The following is a 16,213-nucleotide window of genomic DNA, read 5'->3' as shown; positions in this document are numbered from 1 at the left end:
AGATTAGAAAAAAAAACTGTCCAACTGATTAAAGTTTTCATCAAATCTGATAAATGGATCTGTCTCTGTGTTGTTTATAAAGAGTGGATAGTTGAGGGGTTCAGCCATTGCAGTGGAAGTTAGCTATAAAATTGACATTGAACAATTGTCTTCACAATCCTTAGTTTTGTAGATTGATTGAGATTCATTGGTTCTAATAGCTTCTACCTATGATTGAGTTCCAGCATTTAGTTGAAACAAAGTTCTTTGTTGTCCTGTTTCCTTTAACTTGGAGTTTGGAAGGATCTTTACCTGAAACACAGGGGACTATGGGGTAGTTCTTTGACCATGAAATTCACAGCACATTGATTTGGGAACTCAGTCTGACACACACAAGAATGTTCAGTCCCACTGGACCATTCCAGTAGATTTGAAACTGGCTTTTCAACCCCTGACCTTCTGAATTTTTCAGAGGGGAAAACACAAAATGAGTCTGCAGTTCGGACATAATCTGGAGGAAGCTGAGCAGTGGGATGTTAGCCCCTCAAGTTCACAGCCTAGTCTGTTTGCAGTTCCTTTCACATCTTTAGGTATTACATCTCATCCATCCCATACAGAAATCTTTACACCTGCAGTTATTATCTCTGTAGCAGTGGACAGTATTCAGGGTTCTGACCTATGGTCATGATTTGTTACAAATGATCAATGAGATGATTATAGAACAGAAGAGAAGTACAGCACAGGAATAGGCCCTTCAGCCCTCCAGGCCTGTGCCAATCATCATGCCCTAACTAAACTAAAAAGCAAACCTTCTGCCCTTGATCAGACTGTATCGCTCTATTCCCTCCCTATTCGTGTAACTAGCCAGATGCATCTTAAATGTCGCCAAAATGCCTACTTCCACCACCTCTTCTGGCATTGCATTCCAGGCTTCTACCTGGAAAAACTTTCCTTGCACATCTCCCTTAAACTTTTCCCCCTCTCACCTTGAACCTGTGCCCCCTTGTAATTGAAACTTCAACCCTGGGAAAGAAGTCGCTGACTATCCACCCTATCTATGCCTCTCATAATTTTGTAGACCATTATCAGGTCTCCTCTCAGCTGCAGTCTTTCCAGTCAAAACAATCCTAGTCTTTTTAATATTTCCTCATAGCCAACTCCCTCGAGACTGGTTAACATCCTGGTGAACCTTCTCTGCCCTCTCTGTGAAGCTTCCACGTCCTTCTGGTAGTGTGGCAACCAAAACTGCACATACTGTTCCAAACGTGGCTGAACAAGGGTTTTATATAGCTGCAACATGGTTTGACAACTCTTGTACTCCATGCCCCAGGCAATGAAGGCAACCATGCCATACTCCTTCTTAGTCACCTCTGTTGCCACTTTTAGGGGACTGTGGACGTGCATGTCCAGATCCGTCTGAATGTTAATGTTCCTAAGGGTTATGCTATTTAATGTATAATTCACACCTAAATTTGATCCTGCAAAATGCATCACCTTGCATTTGTCTGGATTAAACTCAATCTGCCATTTCTGTGCCCAAGTTGCCAGTCGATCTATATCCTGTTGTATCCTTTCACAATCATTGGCACTATCAGCAACTCCACCAATCTTTGTGTCATCTGCAAACTTGATAATCAGACTACATATTTTCCTTCAGATCACTTATATATACTACAGACAACAGAGGACAAAAGACTGATCCCTGTGGAACACCATTAGTTATTGGTCTCCGTTCTGAAAAACACCCTTCCACTGCCATCCTCTGTCTTCTATGACCAAGCCAGTTTTTGTATCCAGCTAGCCAGCCCATTCCGCATCCCATGTGACTTTAGCTTTTGTACCAATCTGCCATATGGGACTTTATCAAATGTCTTACTAAAGTCTATAATTTCTGGGATTATCCCTGCGTCTTTTCTTAAACAAGGGAACAGCATTGGCTAATCTCCCGTCCTCTGGAACTTCGCCTGTGGTCAAAGAGGATGTCAACGTATCTGCTCATGCCCTAGCTATTTCTTCCCTTGCCTCTTGCAGTAACCTGGGATAGATTATGCATAAATATAAGATAATAATTAGAAATAGAGAACTCGGGCTCACTGTTTAAAAGTAATGGATCATCCACTTAAAACAGAGACGGAGAAAAATATTTTCTTAATGAGGGTCACGGCTTTTGTTCAAAAACGAAAACAGAAATTGCTAGAAAAGCTCAGCAGATCTGGCAGTATCTGTGGACAGAAATCAGAGTTAATATGTTGGTTCGAGTGACCCTTTGTCAGAATTCAGAACTGAGGAAGGGGCACGTGACCGGAAATATTAACTCTGATTTCTCTCCACAGATACTGCCATACCTACTAAGCAATTCCACCAATTGCTGTTTTTTGTTTCTGATTTACAGCATCTGTAGTTTTTTGGTTGGTTTTTCATGGTTTTTGTTCTTTTTTCCAAAAGCGCAGTGGAAGTAAGAAGTATTTTGAATATTTCTACGGCAGAAATGAATAGATTCTTGGCAAAATGGGGGGCTAGGGGAAGGGTGTAAGGTTATCAGGGGTAGTTGGGAATATAGATTTGAGACTCTAACCAGATCAGCCATGGTCTTATTAAATGCTGGAGGGGCCTTGATGGCCCCAAATGGCCTATACCTGCTCATTGTTTGTATGTTCATAAGAGGTTAAGAATGGCTATGAATGATTACACACAGTGATTTGAATGTGAAATTTTATGCTCCACGTTAATGGGGAATACTTCAGTATTTACTTCAAAAAGGGAATAATTCAAGGTGGTGTGGAGCAAAAGCAGAATTAACTAAGTGACTGATGCTTCTGACTGAATCCAGGAGGACATTAATAGCGTACATACAGAAGAGGCTCAGATGCGTTAAAAATTCCTGGATCTTGTGTTGCAGAAGATGGATGAATTCCAAATTCACCTCAGTCACCACCCTAGCAACACACCAGATTAGATAAAATTGAAGCCTATAGCATTTTAAGCAGCAGCATAATCACCTGTATAGAATTCAAGGACTCAAAGGTTTATTTCTATGTAGCATGCTTTGGTGCTCTGGTTTTGTATGTAATGAGGACATTAGTATAATGATATTTGGCACTGAGCACCAGAGAAATACCTAAGTAAATGTAAATGCACATCTGTCCCTTCTGTCCCAGTCATATTATTATGTCCATGAGTTCACTTGAGGTGAAATCTGTACATCTCAATTCAAATTTAAAGGAGATCCAAATAATACATTGCCTCAATTCAGAATGACAAACTTCCCTAATCTACTTCTTTGCAGAAATGAATTTAGCTTCATTCTATGCAATTAACAATATACTTCACCATCAAAATGACATAATGCTAATACTTCACTTAGGTACCACTTATGAGAATCAAAGGATGGATCCAGGAAGTAATGCTTGGCTCCCTTTGAAAAGTCAATACCATCTCTGCTTTATTTCAGTAGTCTATTTACTTGTTTTTGTTTTTTTCTTCTTTATTCTGAAAAAATCGTTTAATCTTGAACATGTAGCTTGATGGAAATGAGTTTGGCTTTTTGATATTTAACTATAGTGATGTATGACTGTAGTTGCACAGAAGTAAAGAAATAGTGACAGATGTCCAGTCCATTATTCCTTTAAAAAAATAAATTTATCATCTTGAGCTGAACTAAAATCAGGGTTCAGGGTCAATTTCTGCAGATGGTGGAATTGCATTGTTTGTTGTGGTGTTGCTCTTAGTGTCAAACAGCTCTGATGAGAATCTATAAAATATTAGCTCACCTTGCTTTGTATTAATATGCAGAAAAGTGACTGATGACTTTTGAATAGCATACACTGGCAATGTTCTTTTTAGAAATCAATATGAAATTCTAGTTCCTGACAATGCTGAACACTGTTGTGAACATCCTGTGCATTTGAAAAAGGACCTTTAAGGAAGGATGTTCACCTTATGCAGCAATGTACCAGATGGTAGGTTGAAAGCAAATTAAGAATATTTTCACAAGTTGTTTCAGTTGTACTGCCAGAACACGCACATTATCTACTGATAGGTCACTAATTAAAAGTTTCTCCACCGTGACCTATCATTAAGTTAATGTCTTCCAGTAAATATTATCAAGCAGGGTCAAGGAGAAAAATCACAGGCCGTGCTGTTTCTGGGGACCATGACTTTTAGCCCCCAGGACCTTCTGTCAAGAATCTTCATAATACATTTTATATTCTATGGTCATTCAGCCCATCATGTCTGCTTCTTCAAAGAAAAATCCAATCAGTTCTGCCAGCCCCACCTAACAGTACCACACCCATTCTTTCACTTTTTTCCACTCAAGCTATTATTTATCCAATATCCATCTGAATACCCATTTGAATCTATATCCATTACAATATCAGGGAGGGAATGCAATTCCTAAACACTGTTGGTATAAAGATTTTTTCTCACAATGCTTCTGAATCTGATTCTGAATCAACCAAAATGGAATTAAATCTGAGTCATCTGATTATCAATCCTTCAACCATTGGGGAGCATTTTTATTTATTCTATCCAGACCCTTCATAAAATTTAATATACACTTTTTGCTCAAAGGCATTCAAGCTTCTTTCCTGTTGGGAGAGCAACAACAGCGTCTGTGTAATCTCTCATACTCGTAAATCTCTCTGAAACCCCACAAAGCCTTCACATTCTGCTGGCACACAGAATTGGAAACCATTGTCACAGTGGGGGTCAGTTTAATAAAGAAAGTCATAAAATTTGTCCAACAATTCGGGTCCTAAATTTATAATTGAACCTGTATGAACATTTAAAACTTTTCAAGAGTAACTTTTGCAGAAACTGTGATAAACAGAAAAAGATGGTAAAATGGTCTTCCTGCAATTTCTGTCACCTGTGAGTTTGTTTATTTCTAAATAAAACCTCTGAAAAAGGGTCTCTTATGATCCTCAAGAATGCTTTGTGACTCTAAAATTTGAACAAAGCACAATAGCAGCCTGTGACTAACAGCTGCTGACATGTAGTTAAGATTCTTTAAAGCAAATGTGAATACAGAGTGGGACAGATATATAAGAAAACAAGACAGGGTCAAGTCTAAAGTTGACTTGGCATTTTTACAGTTGAGACAAAGACACTCCAAGCAATTAAAAATCATACTGGATAGAGAGTGTAATTTTAATAATATATATTTGAATATTGAAGTGTTTCTTAAGGAGACTTTAAAATCTGCACGTAATTTTACAGTAGGGCTGGGTAAAGAGAGTTGCACCATGAATCATTTTATGTGGGTTCTGCCATGCCTCCACTATTGCGTTCGATGCCTCTATTTATAAAGTCTCCTGAAGTTCAGGTTTCAATGTGATATACTTTATAACCATAGCTTTGTCAGACAATTGCACACAGTTTAGTCATTCATATTATTGGAAACAGCCTGGCTCCTTTGAACATGGCTCAATGTCAAAATAACATTTTTTAAAGACTCTCCTTGAGATACTCTTGGGGTTACTTTTAATTTTCAGGGGCTAAGTACTCGTTTTAAGGGGCTTCATTTTCAATCTCATAACCTCGTTTATCAGTTGATACAGCTCTGTAGTAACAATATCTTTTAAGTTGACATACAGGGTTCAGTATTTGGTTTGTCAGAAGCAGAATTAGAAGGAGTCATCAATGTCCTCAATTACAGCTCTCCATTAAACAAAACACCGCAAAGCACAATGGCAGCATTAATTTGCTAGACACAACTGTATTTAATTGACACAAGACAACAGGTACGATTTGGCAAAAAATGTTATTTTTCAAAATAACTGACAGAGACTTGGATGAAAAATAAATTCATCACCTTAAATACACCCTCCACAGACTGGGGATGTCACAACAAATACATTTCCATCACATACACACAAAGCTAGGGCATTTTAATCAGGCCACCTCAGACTGCGGATTAAATTTAACAGTTGACAGTGTTTGTAACAATATTGTAACAATTTTCTACAAATTGTAGCTTATGATTTTTTGCAGCTTTACACTAGATGTTCCTCAGTGATTTCAAGTTTTCCTTAGTCCCAGTTGGATGAGAATTCCATTGCTGCTAGATGTAAAGCTATTCTCTGTTCCTGAAAAGTCCTTCACTGGATGCCATTGTAGGGTTCTAGTTTGCACTGAGTAACTTGCTGATTTTTAAGTGGTTTGAATCACCCCCATATTCCTGGTTCTGGACACTGGATTTATTTAGGGAATGTGAAATGAAGAAGGCAGTAGACAAGTGTTTCAGGGCAAAATAATCTCTGCATTTATTTAAATACAAAAAGGTAGTATAATACAAGAAATACAGATGAAAGCACTAAACCGTGAAATTAACACTATCATTTATACAGAGGATTGTAATTAAATACGTTATTAAATTACACACAGATTAAACACTATTGGAACTTAAACAGCAGTTTTAATCACAGTAACTTTAATCCAGCTTCCTACCCTTGGGGTCCCATGGACTGTCACCAACCGCCTTCCTCTCCCTGCTACTTAGATCAGAAACTCTGGGGTCTCAGGAGTTTCAGCTCACAACTGAGGAAAACATAGTTTTAAAGTCCATCCGGTTGCTGGGGTTCTTGCTGTCGGCTCTCTTGGTTCAGAACAGGCCCGTATCCGAAAGCTTGTGCGGATAGTGCTTGGTTGGCTTCGTCCCTCTCGAATATCCTTTGTTCTGATGATTCTCTTGGTTCGGCTCCCCAATTCAGCTTCTCTGTTTGGCCTCTGTGGTTCTTGGTTCGAAGTTGCTTATTTGGGCTGGAAACCTCTAGGGAAGCTGTTTATCCAGAAGCTCATTGTTGAAAAAGGCTCTTTCTCCCAGGTCAAATCAGGGCTAGCAGTTAAACTGAAAGTGTGCCCTGTTATCTCCCCTCAAATCTTTGTTGTCCATTGTGTTTCTGGTGTTTCCTTCTGAAGTCAGTTGGTTTCCTGATGGTTGGAGTGTGTGAATGGATTTTGCTTGAGGTTGAATGTCCAGTATCTCTTTAAGCTTCATACCGGTTGACCTTGGTAGCCCAAGGTGTAAAAGTTAGTTTCAGTCTAGAGTGTTAGGTTTGGATGGTTGTTCTCCTGGAGTGGAGGCGTAAATTGGACTTCGAGGCTGAAGAATAATCCCAGACTAAAATCATTCTGGCTCTGCATGTGTTTGCTGCAGCCTGAGCTCAGGATTTTGTCCAGAGATAGTAGGAACTGCTGATGCTGGAGAATCTGAGATAACAAGGTGTAGAGCTGGATGAACACAACAGGCCAAGCAGCATCAGAAGTGCAGGAAATCTGACGTTTCGGGTCTGGACCCTTCAGAATTTCAGAATCCCCTTCCCCTCCCCCATTTCTGAAGAAGGGTCCAGACCTGAAATGCCAGCTTTCCTGCTCTGCTGATGCTGCTTGGCCTGCTGTGTTCATCCAGCTCTACACCTTGTTATCTCAGGATTTTGTCCAGTGTTTTTAGATATTAGAAAAGTCCAGGGTCTTATCCAGTATTTCAGCTGATAGGGAGTTTTGCTCAATCCTACACATTCTAGCCTCCACATCTCTGTCTCTAACCCCACCTTCCCCAACATTGCAGCCCTCCCTTTCTCCCCTTTCCATTCTCTACCCCTTTCAGCCTCCTCCTTTCGCCCCACCCCTGGAGCCTCTTTCTTGCACCACTCCCACAGAAGTAGGCAGTACCTTCCTCCCCCAGCCACTAAAACCTTACAGGCTAGGATTCTGTGAAGTTGCTCACAGGGATACCCAAGCATAGGACCTGACTGACACCAGTTCACTAAATGTAACCACTAACCTTCGCACTGTACCTCCAATCAAATGCTGGTTCTCTCCTGTGTTCGCTGCTGATAGGCTCACTCACATAGGGATTACATTGTTCTGATTGGCACTACTTGAGAGTAGGGGCAGTGCTTCCCAAGCCCCTCCAAAGGCAATGAACCCAGTGATTACCACCAACTGCAGACCCCTATATAATTTAGTTAGATTTTCGTTAATTAAAACTGTTGGCTGAATTTAATCAGAAATTGACCAACTGCCAATTTTGGTGAGTTTGTGGAAGGTTTCTCTCCCTCAGCTCTGGCTAGCTTTCTCTCACTGTTTTCTGAAGGTCACCACATTACCTCTACATGACGCCTCCATGACAACCTGCTCATCACACCTTCCCTCTCACCAGAGGTAGAAGTACTTGCCACTTCTTGGACCTGCTAGGATTCCTGATACTGACACTAATTTTAAAACTTGAGCACCAGGTCAAATGCTGACAATCAGGTGTTACCCTTAATCATGAATGCAGTGGAAAGGGAACCAAAACGAAACGCATCTCATGGCACATTGGTGGCACAACTGATGCTCTATTGCAAATAGTAGTGCACTATTGCTGTATGGGGGCTAATCTATACAGTGTGATGCCTCACTATAGGTAGTACATTAGAAATCAAACCCTACTATTCCCAAAGTCATCACAAAATTTAAGATTTTTAACAAGTACACAGAATTCCCCAATTTACCTGTGTTTTAGACTCAGGTTGACTGAAAACATAGACCAGGTTTCCATTCTTAACAAGAATTACTGTTTATTACAAACAAAAAGCCTATTAACTAAAGATGAACAGTTATGAACTGTTGATAAATACTGTTAGTTAAAACCCTAATCCCTTTTAAACCTACCGTACGCATATATGGACAAACACAGACAAAACAAAAGGTTGTTATGGGTGGAGTGAGAGACTGGGAATGCAATTCAAAGTCCCTGACCCCAGGATTCACTGAAGTGATCCTTTTGTCTCGTTAGAAATACTTGATATTTGTTCTCCAGATACTTTCACTTGCTTGCAGGAGACCTACTGTTTCACACGCATAAAAAAAAAACACCCTACAGCAATAGTTGAGGGGAAATAAACCCTCTTCAGTCTTGATGTATTTTTTTACAGCAAAGAAAATGGACAGCTCCTTCCCTTTTGAAGATTTCATGGCTACAGCCTAATCATTAATACACTTAAAATATTCAGCTACCTGGAAGCAGGAGGTATTTGGTATCAATACTTAGTCACCATAACTATAGATCAATCATCAACTTGTTGATGCTCAAGGTACATTTGTGCACTCACTATTGCTCCAGCTTGTCTGAAAGTAGACTTCCCCAGAACTACTTGCACAAATAGCTGTGTAAGCAGCATGTACAGTGGGTGCCACATGACTTTCTTTCAAAATGTGCAGCAATCCTTCAACAATCCTTGATTTTTAAAGCAGTCCTTTGTCCCGTTTCAGTCTACAATCAAAAGTACAGAAAAATAGAACTACACAGTCTTTACAATGTTACGTGTCCTTTGTGTCACCCAACTCAGAACCCATCTAAGAGAATGCTACCCTTTCCCTACCATTTAGGGTAGCCTAACATCTTCTCAATGTCCAATGTGTCGCCATCTCATACTGTAAAGTCTTCAACGGTTGTAAACCATCATCAGCAACAACAAATGCAAGTGAGAGCCAATGTGCCAATTGTGTCCATGGAAACAGCCAGCATTTGTGCAGCCATGCAACTTAAAGGGGATATGGATTATAATGTTGCTGAGTAATCATGTCTTACAATTAGTACTTTCTAAGGATAAAAGTTTGTTGTGAAGACTACTGTAACCAGCACCCTTAATCTATGAAATTGTTTGATATTGATGATTTAATGATGAATACGCTTTATCGATTTTTACAAATTACTCAACACTCATACTTTTATTAGAATTGTATTTTCATATTTTCCTTTGTTTTATTACAACTTGGAGTGCTTTATTAGTAAGTTTTAAAGTCTTACACAATGCATATTACTTGGAATTTGAAATATCACACTGTTGTTTTGTCCAGCAGTATTTTCAATATGAAAGGAATATACAGTTTTCTCACAGTGTGGTTGAGTTAATCTGCAGTTCTTTGAGAATTGACAGTATTGTACCATATGCCAACTTTGTTAAACATGGAATTCAAATAAAATTCTTCGGACAGTTTGGAAATACCCTTTATATATTTTGGCAGCATACAAAGAACGCATCCAGAAAATAACATTCGTTCAAACTCTTTTATGTCAGCAGCTTAAAAGACCAGTCCAAACACTTTGTTTATCTTGCTGGAGTTCATTTCTGTCCACTACCATGTGCCAGTAATTCATCACTCCCATCTTTCCACACTGTCATTTAGTTGAGCATGGCAGATATCCACAAGCCTATTTCAGTTGATTATTTCTTCATTCCCTGTCCGGTCCTCAAGTTACTTTGACTTACGTCACACTTCTCATGAAATTCAGTGGCTCCTTTCCACTCTCAGCATAATTCCTGATTCAGGAAAAGGAATTTCAAGTCTCCTATTGTAGCTTAATTCAAACATTCGTGAAGAAGCCAGCTTTTTTGACCTTTTCATCCAAAATACCAAGCCATCTACTTCTTAAATAACGGGAGTCAGCTAAGCAGTTATTTTAATATCCAGAAGTGTTTTTACACAGAACTGAATATTTTTGTTTTTCATCACCAAATCTTCCATAGTATTTTTTTTCATCTATTAACTGCCACTAGTAAATCACCCATGTTTTACAATTGATTAATTTATGTGCAAAGCCCATTAAGAGCGAAAACAGACTATATCATTGTCATGTAGAAACTGAAAAGAACATTATTGGTTAGCTGAACCAGTGGAGAAGTGGCAGATTAAATTTAATGCAGAGAACTATCAAGTGGCTAATTTAGGTAGGAATAATGCGGAGACAAAGTATAAAACAAAGAATGCACTTCTGAAGGGAGCTTTAGCAGAAGGACTTTGTGTGTGCGTGTGTAACATACAAATCATTGAAGGTAGCTGGTGAGGCCATTATTCAAGCATACAGCATACTAGGCTTTATAAATGGGGGCATAGAGTGCAGTGCAACTCTAAGCCTATATAAAACAGTGGTTTGGCCTCAATGGGAGTACTGCGTCCAGTTCTGAGCGCTGCACTACAGGAAGCATGTAAAAACTGCAGAAAGGGTGCAGAACAGATTCATGGAAATTGTTTCAGGATGGAAGACCTTTGGTTATGTAGATTGATTGGAGAAATTGGGATTGTTCTCCTTGGAGAAGAGAAGGCTGGGAGGAAATTTTAGAGTTTAGAATTTCCTTTATTGTCACATGTGATCAAGTACAGGAGTACGGTGAAAAGTTTAAAATGTTGCTCCACGTGGCACCATCTGAGGTACAAGGTACCTAGCTTCAAATCTTGGGTACGAAATAGAGAAATAAAGGAAAAAAGGGGGGGATAAAAAAGTTACATTACATAAAGATAAAAAGATAAACATTACAGTTTTTCGATGAAGGGCCTGCAGTAGATCAGCATAGGGTCTTCCACACATGGTCTGACCGGGCTTGCAAGCCGCTGACTGCCCGCACTGGTCCCCAGTCCACAACTGTCCTGCTCCATCAAGCATCCAGCCCATTGGCCATCCTGCCCTGCTCAGGCCTCCAGCCCGCTGGCCATCCTGCCCCGCTCAGGCCTCCAGCCCGCTGGCTGCCCCTGCTCCACTCAGGCCTCCAGCCCGCTGGCTGCCCCTGCTCCACTCAGGTCTCCAGCCCACTGGCTGCCCCTGCTCCACTCAGGACTCCAGCCCGCTGGATGCCCCTGCTCCACTCAGGCCTCCAGCCCGCTGGCTGCCCCTGCTCCGCTTGGGTTTCCGGCCCGCTTTGCATTGCTCTCCAAGGTAGGTTTTCCAAAAACACTAAAAATAAAACTTAAAAGAGAGAAGAACAACGAGAAAAAAAAGAAAGAAACGGACAGAATGGACGAACACCGGGCTGAGGAGCCCAGATGCTGCATAATCCGCTGCAGCCATCTCATTTGGACATACACATTTGATAGAGTCTTGAGGGATCTGGAAATAGGGAGAAGCTGTTTCTGTTGTTGGAAATGTCGTAGAAATGTATCAATATGGCATGCCAGTTGAGCCTGCTCTGCCATTCAAAATGATTGTGGCAATCTGATTTTAACATCAACCCTATATTCTTGCATGCCCCCAATAATCTTTCAACCCCATGTTAATCAAGGATCTATCTACTTCTGCCGTAAAAAATATTTAAAGATTCTGCATCCACTGCCTTTTCTTCATTCCATCACTTTTAAACTATGATCTCTAATTCCAAGTTGCACAAGAGGAAACATTTTTTCCACATTCATCCAGTCAAATCCCCTCAGGATCTTATGTTTTAATTAAGTCACCTTTGAGTCTTCAAATCTTCAGATGGTACATGCCTAATCTATTTAATCTTTCCTCATAAAACAATCCCTTCATTTCAGGCATTAGATCTAGTAAACCTTTGCTGAATTGCTTCCAATACATTAACATCATTCCATAAGCATAGTGACTAGTATTGTACACAGTACTCCAGGTGCGATCTCACCAATGCCCTGTATAACTGAAGCATGACCTCCCTATTCTTTCATGCAATTCGCCTTCCAATAAACCAGAACATTCTATCAGCTTTCCTGAATACTTGCTGTCCCTGCATACCCTGCCCTACCATGTTGTTATTGTAAGGAGGGAGGGGGTCTGTACACCCAGGTCCTCCCACAAGTGATCGCATGCCTTTATCATTCCTCATCTCTACTCAGACTGCTTTTTTTTTGGGTTTCCTGAATTTAGGTCACCCTGTATATTGTGCTAATATCATCTTTAATTAGCAAAGCCACTCTTACATGCTTTGCAAGCCTCCTGTCCTTCCTAAATGTCACATACACTTCAATATTCAGGCCCAAATCTAGATCATCCTGCATCCATGTCTCGATAATGGCCACTTTATCATACTTATTTATCTCAATTTGTGTTACTAGTTCATCTATTTTATTTTGAATACTTTCAAATATAATGCCTCAATTGTTGTATTTTTATCCTTGTTATAACCTCTTGTCCTATCTGTTGATTTGCTTTTAGATCTGTACTCTCCATCTCTTCCTGTTATTGTCAGTTTATCATTTCTTACATTAATTCCTTCCTCTATTGCCTTTTCCCTAATCTTTGATTCCCCTCAAGTTTGGACTCTTGCCCTCACTATTTAGTTTTAAGCCAGCTCTGTTGCCCTGGTTCAAGTGTAGACAGTCCTAACAGTACAGATCTCACTTTCTCCAAAATTGGTGACAGGGTCCCAGACCTACATCTCTGACAATTCTCAGCCACTCTCTCATCTCTCCAGCCTTGTTTACCCAATGCCACTTTGCATGTTCTTCGGGTAATAATCTGGAGAAGTTCTACTTGTGAATGTGGTGCCTAGCTCCTCATACTGGCTATGCAGAACCTCTTTCTGAGTAGTATCAATATCAATGGTACCTACATGGATCACAACAACTGGATCCTCCTCTTCCCACTGCAGGTTCTTCTCCCGCACAGAGCAAATATCCCTGGACCGTGACACAGGGCAGATATCTGGACACACAGCCTTTGCTGCAGAGAACAATGCCCATCTTTCTGACTATGCTGTTCCCTACTATCACTACATTCCTCCACTAGAATGTCTTCCTGTACCAAGGTACCATGGTCATTTTGCCCATCCATCCCACAGTTGAGGGGGTACAACAGCTTAGTGATAATGCACCGGGCTGGTCATCTGGAAACACTAATGTTCTGAGGATATGGGTTCAAATCCCAACATGGTAAATGGTGAAGCTTGAATTCGATAAGTATCTGGAATTTAAATAAACAAGTCTAATGGCAACCATGTAACCACTGTTAAATGTCTTGAAAACAAAAAAGAAACTGACTCATTAATTTCTTTTAGGGAAGGAAATCTACCAATTTTACTTGGTTTGGCCTCCCTGCAATTTCAGACCCACAATAACATAGTTGACTTTTAACTGCCCTCTAGGCAATTAAGGAAGAGCAAAAGGTGCTGGTCTAGCTAAGTGATGACCATATCCAATAAATAAATAAAAAAACAGGCTGAGGGAACTGCAAACCTGTTGAACAATTGCAGAGGCTGAACTCCTGTCCTCCTGACCTCTGAGTCCCCTTACATTGTCACACCCTCCTGTCCCTGACCACTGATCATATCAGAACATCCTATCCTAAGAGTTGAGACTGCCTCCTGGTACACAGGATCCAGGTAACTTTCATCCTTCCTATTTTGTCTCAATGTAGTTCAGCCTCCAGCCATAAATTCTGTGCCAAAGCTGCTCAAACTACAAATGCTTATAGCAAGTATTTTTGTCCCGGATCACACATTGCTCCTCCAAACTGCAGCTTTAACACTGTACTGTCATTCTTAATGAGTTTTCAATTAATTATTTAATTATGCTATTCATTTATTTATGTTGCTTTTTATATATTATGTTAACTTTATCACCTATGTGTCTTCTTTGTTTAAACTTGAGAATAGAATAGGAAAGTGACTATTACTTATCAATCTTGCACTGATGTCACTTCTGCCAGCCATTTCAAATCCTGGCAGGTTCTTGTTTCAGTTTAGTTGCTGTTCCACTGAGCTTGATCTGGGCCTCGCTCCTCAGACTTTTATTGGGATGTTCTGTTGCTGCTGCTCTTTCCCAGGTTCTCTCCAATCTGCTTCTGCTGCTGGCCAAATTGAGATATTGTGATGAATAAACAGATGGTGCAGATTGAAGGTAATTGGCAAAAGAAGCAACATTAACCCAAGGAAAAAGTTTCTACACAGTGAATGTATAGGGATTAGAGTGCAGTGCTTGAGAGTATGCTGAAGGCAGGCTCATCCAAAAGGGGATTGGAATGGAGGAATGAGCAAGGCCACAGAGAGAAGCTGGAGGGAGTAACCCGAAGTAAGTTGCTCCTTCAGAGAGGTAGGACAGCTATGGGGGACCAAATTGTGGCCTCCAGTACTGTGACCATTTTTTGATACATTGTTTAATTTTTTTGTGTATTGTCTTATGGCTCAAAGTAACTGAATTGTATGTCTAATGTCATGCCCAAAGAAATAGTTAACTCAAGAGTTCAGGAAAAACATAATTAAAATTTGATTTACAGAAATCCAGAAATGAATGTATTGCCATGCCTACAATTCTACAAACGGGAAAAATAATTATCTAAGTACTGCATTTAAGCTGAAGAATTAATTTTTATTGATTTCAGCTATACATATCAAGTTGTTGGCAATGGCATCAAAGCTCAGTCAAGCAACCCAGAGGTGAAAGTGAAAGGAACTGACCCTGTCATAAGTCAGATCGTTGATAAACTGAAGCACATCAATCAGGTGAGCAGAAATGTCCTGAAGTGACAAGAAAATGCAATAAAATTATTCAACTCATATACCTACATAAGCTGTTACTGGAAAAGACACACTTTAAACTTTAGAATAAAAAGAAAAATTATTTGTAGGCATATTTAGTTGTCTTCTTGTTTGTGGCTGTAGGAAATATGTGAACATGGTAAAGCTTCCTTAAAAGTACAGATCCAGTTGTTCCCTTATTAAACTGACACCTGATACCATTCAATAGGTTCGGTAGATCTAGAAGGATGATTCTCAAAAATACGTTAATTCCTTCATACATGGGCCATCAATAAACACTGCTTCTGCTTTTCTCACAGTGTCACTGATGTTTTTAGCTCCATTTTCTTTGTTCTTACTGTGTGTTAGATCACAAGCCACTTACAGATGGGAAGGCGATTTGGCCCATTTTTTTTCACACATGACTAACAAAGGAGACAATAGTTAGCAGGTTTGGCAGCAATGTGGAGATGACATTGCAATCAGATCAGAGGTGATTTTATTCAACTGTGGAGCAGATTTGAAGGGCTGAATGGTCTATTCTGTGTTCTTATCCAGAGGAAACCTAATGTTTGCCTGTTGTAACATCTAATGGTTCCATAAGTCTGGCAGTGTTTTAGAGGCTATTGGTCTATCTCAAAGCCCTTGCCACGCAATGATCATTTTTATGAGAATTAATATTTCTGTTAATGCCAATGTTCTGTACTTTTCTGTACTCAGTTTAATTTAAAGCAATACTCTATACTTTAAGACTATTACATTTTGTAAGATCACCCCTCAGTTGCCACCTTTGCAGACTGAAAAGCCCATTTCTCCAACCTTTCCCCTGATATTAAGTATTGGAATCTGAACCCTTCTCTGCACATCCCAGCAGTTTCGACTTTCTGTGATAGTAGGAACTGCAGATGCTGGAGAATCTGAGATAACAAGGTGTAGAGCTGGATGAACACAGCAGGCCAAGCAGCATCAGAGGAGCAGGAAGGCTGACGTTTCGGGCCTAGACCCTT

The 16,213-nt window shown here is 40.0% G+C and overlaps 1 protein-coding gene across 2 annotated transcripts in view; it reads left to right on the top strand.

Moving 5' to 3' along the window:
* Positions 1–16,213, top strand: part of gpc5a (glypican 5a) — an 859,383-nt gene that overhangs the window by 445,313 nt on the left and 397,857 nt on the right. For both annotated transcript variants that reach the window (XM_048598178.1, XM_048598177.1), the window contains exon 6: positions 15,071–15,191. In XM_048598178.1, coding sequence (XP_048454135.1) covers positions 15,071–15,191 — 121 coding nt within the window. The remainder of the gene's footprint in view (positions 1–15,070; positions 15,192–16,213) is intronic.

Source organism: Rhincodon typus, chromosome 6 (genome assembly GCF_021869965.1).
Source record: "Rhincodon typus isolate 14 chromosome 6, sRhiTyp1.1, whole genome shotgun sequence".
Classification (NCBI taxonomy): Eukaryota; Metazoa; Chordata; class Chondrichthyes; order Orectolobiformes; family Rhincodontidae; genus Rhincodon; species Rhincodon typus.
This window is presented reverse-complemented; position numbering and strand designations above follow the sequence as displayed.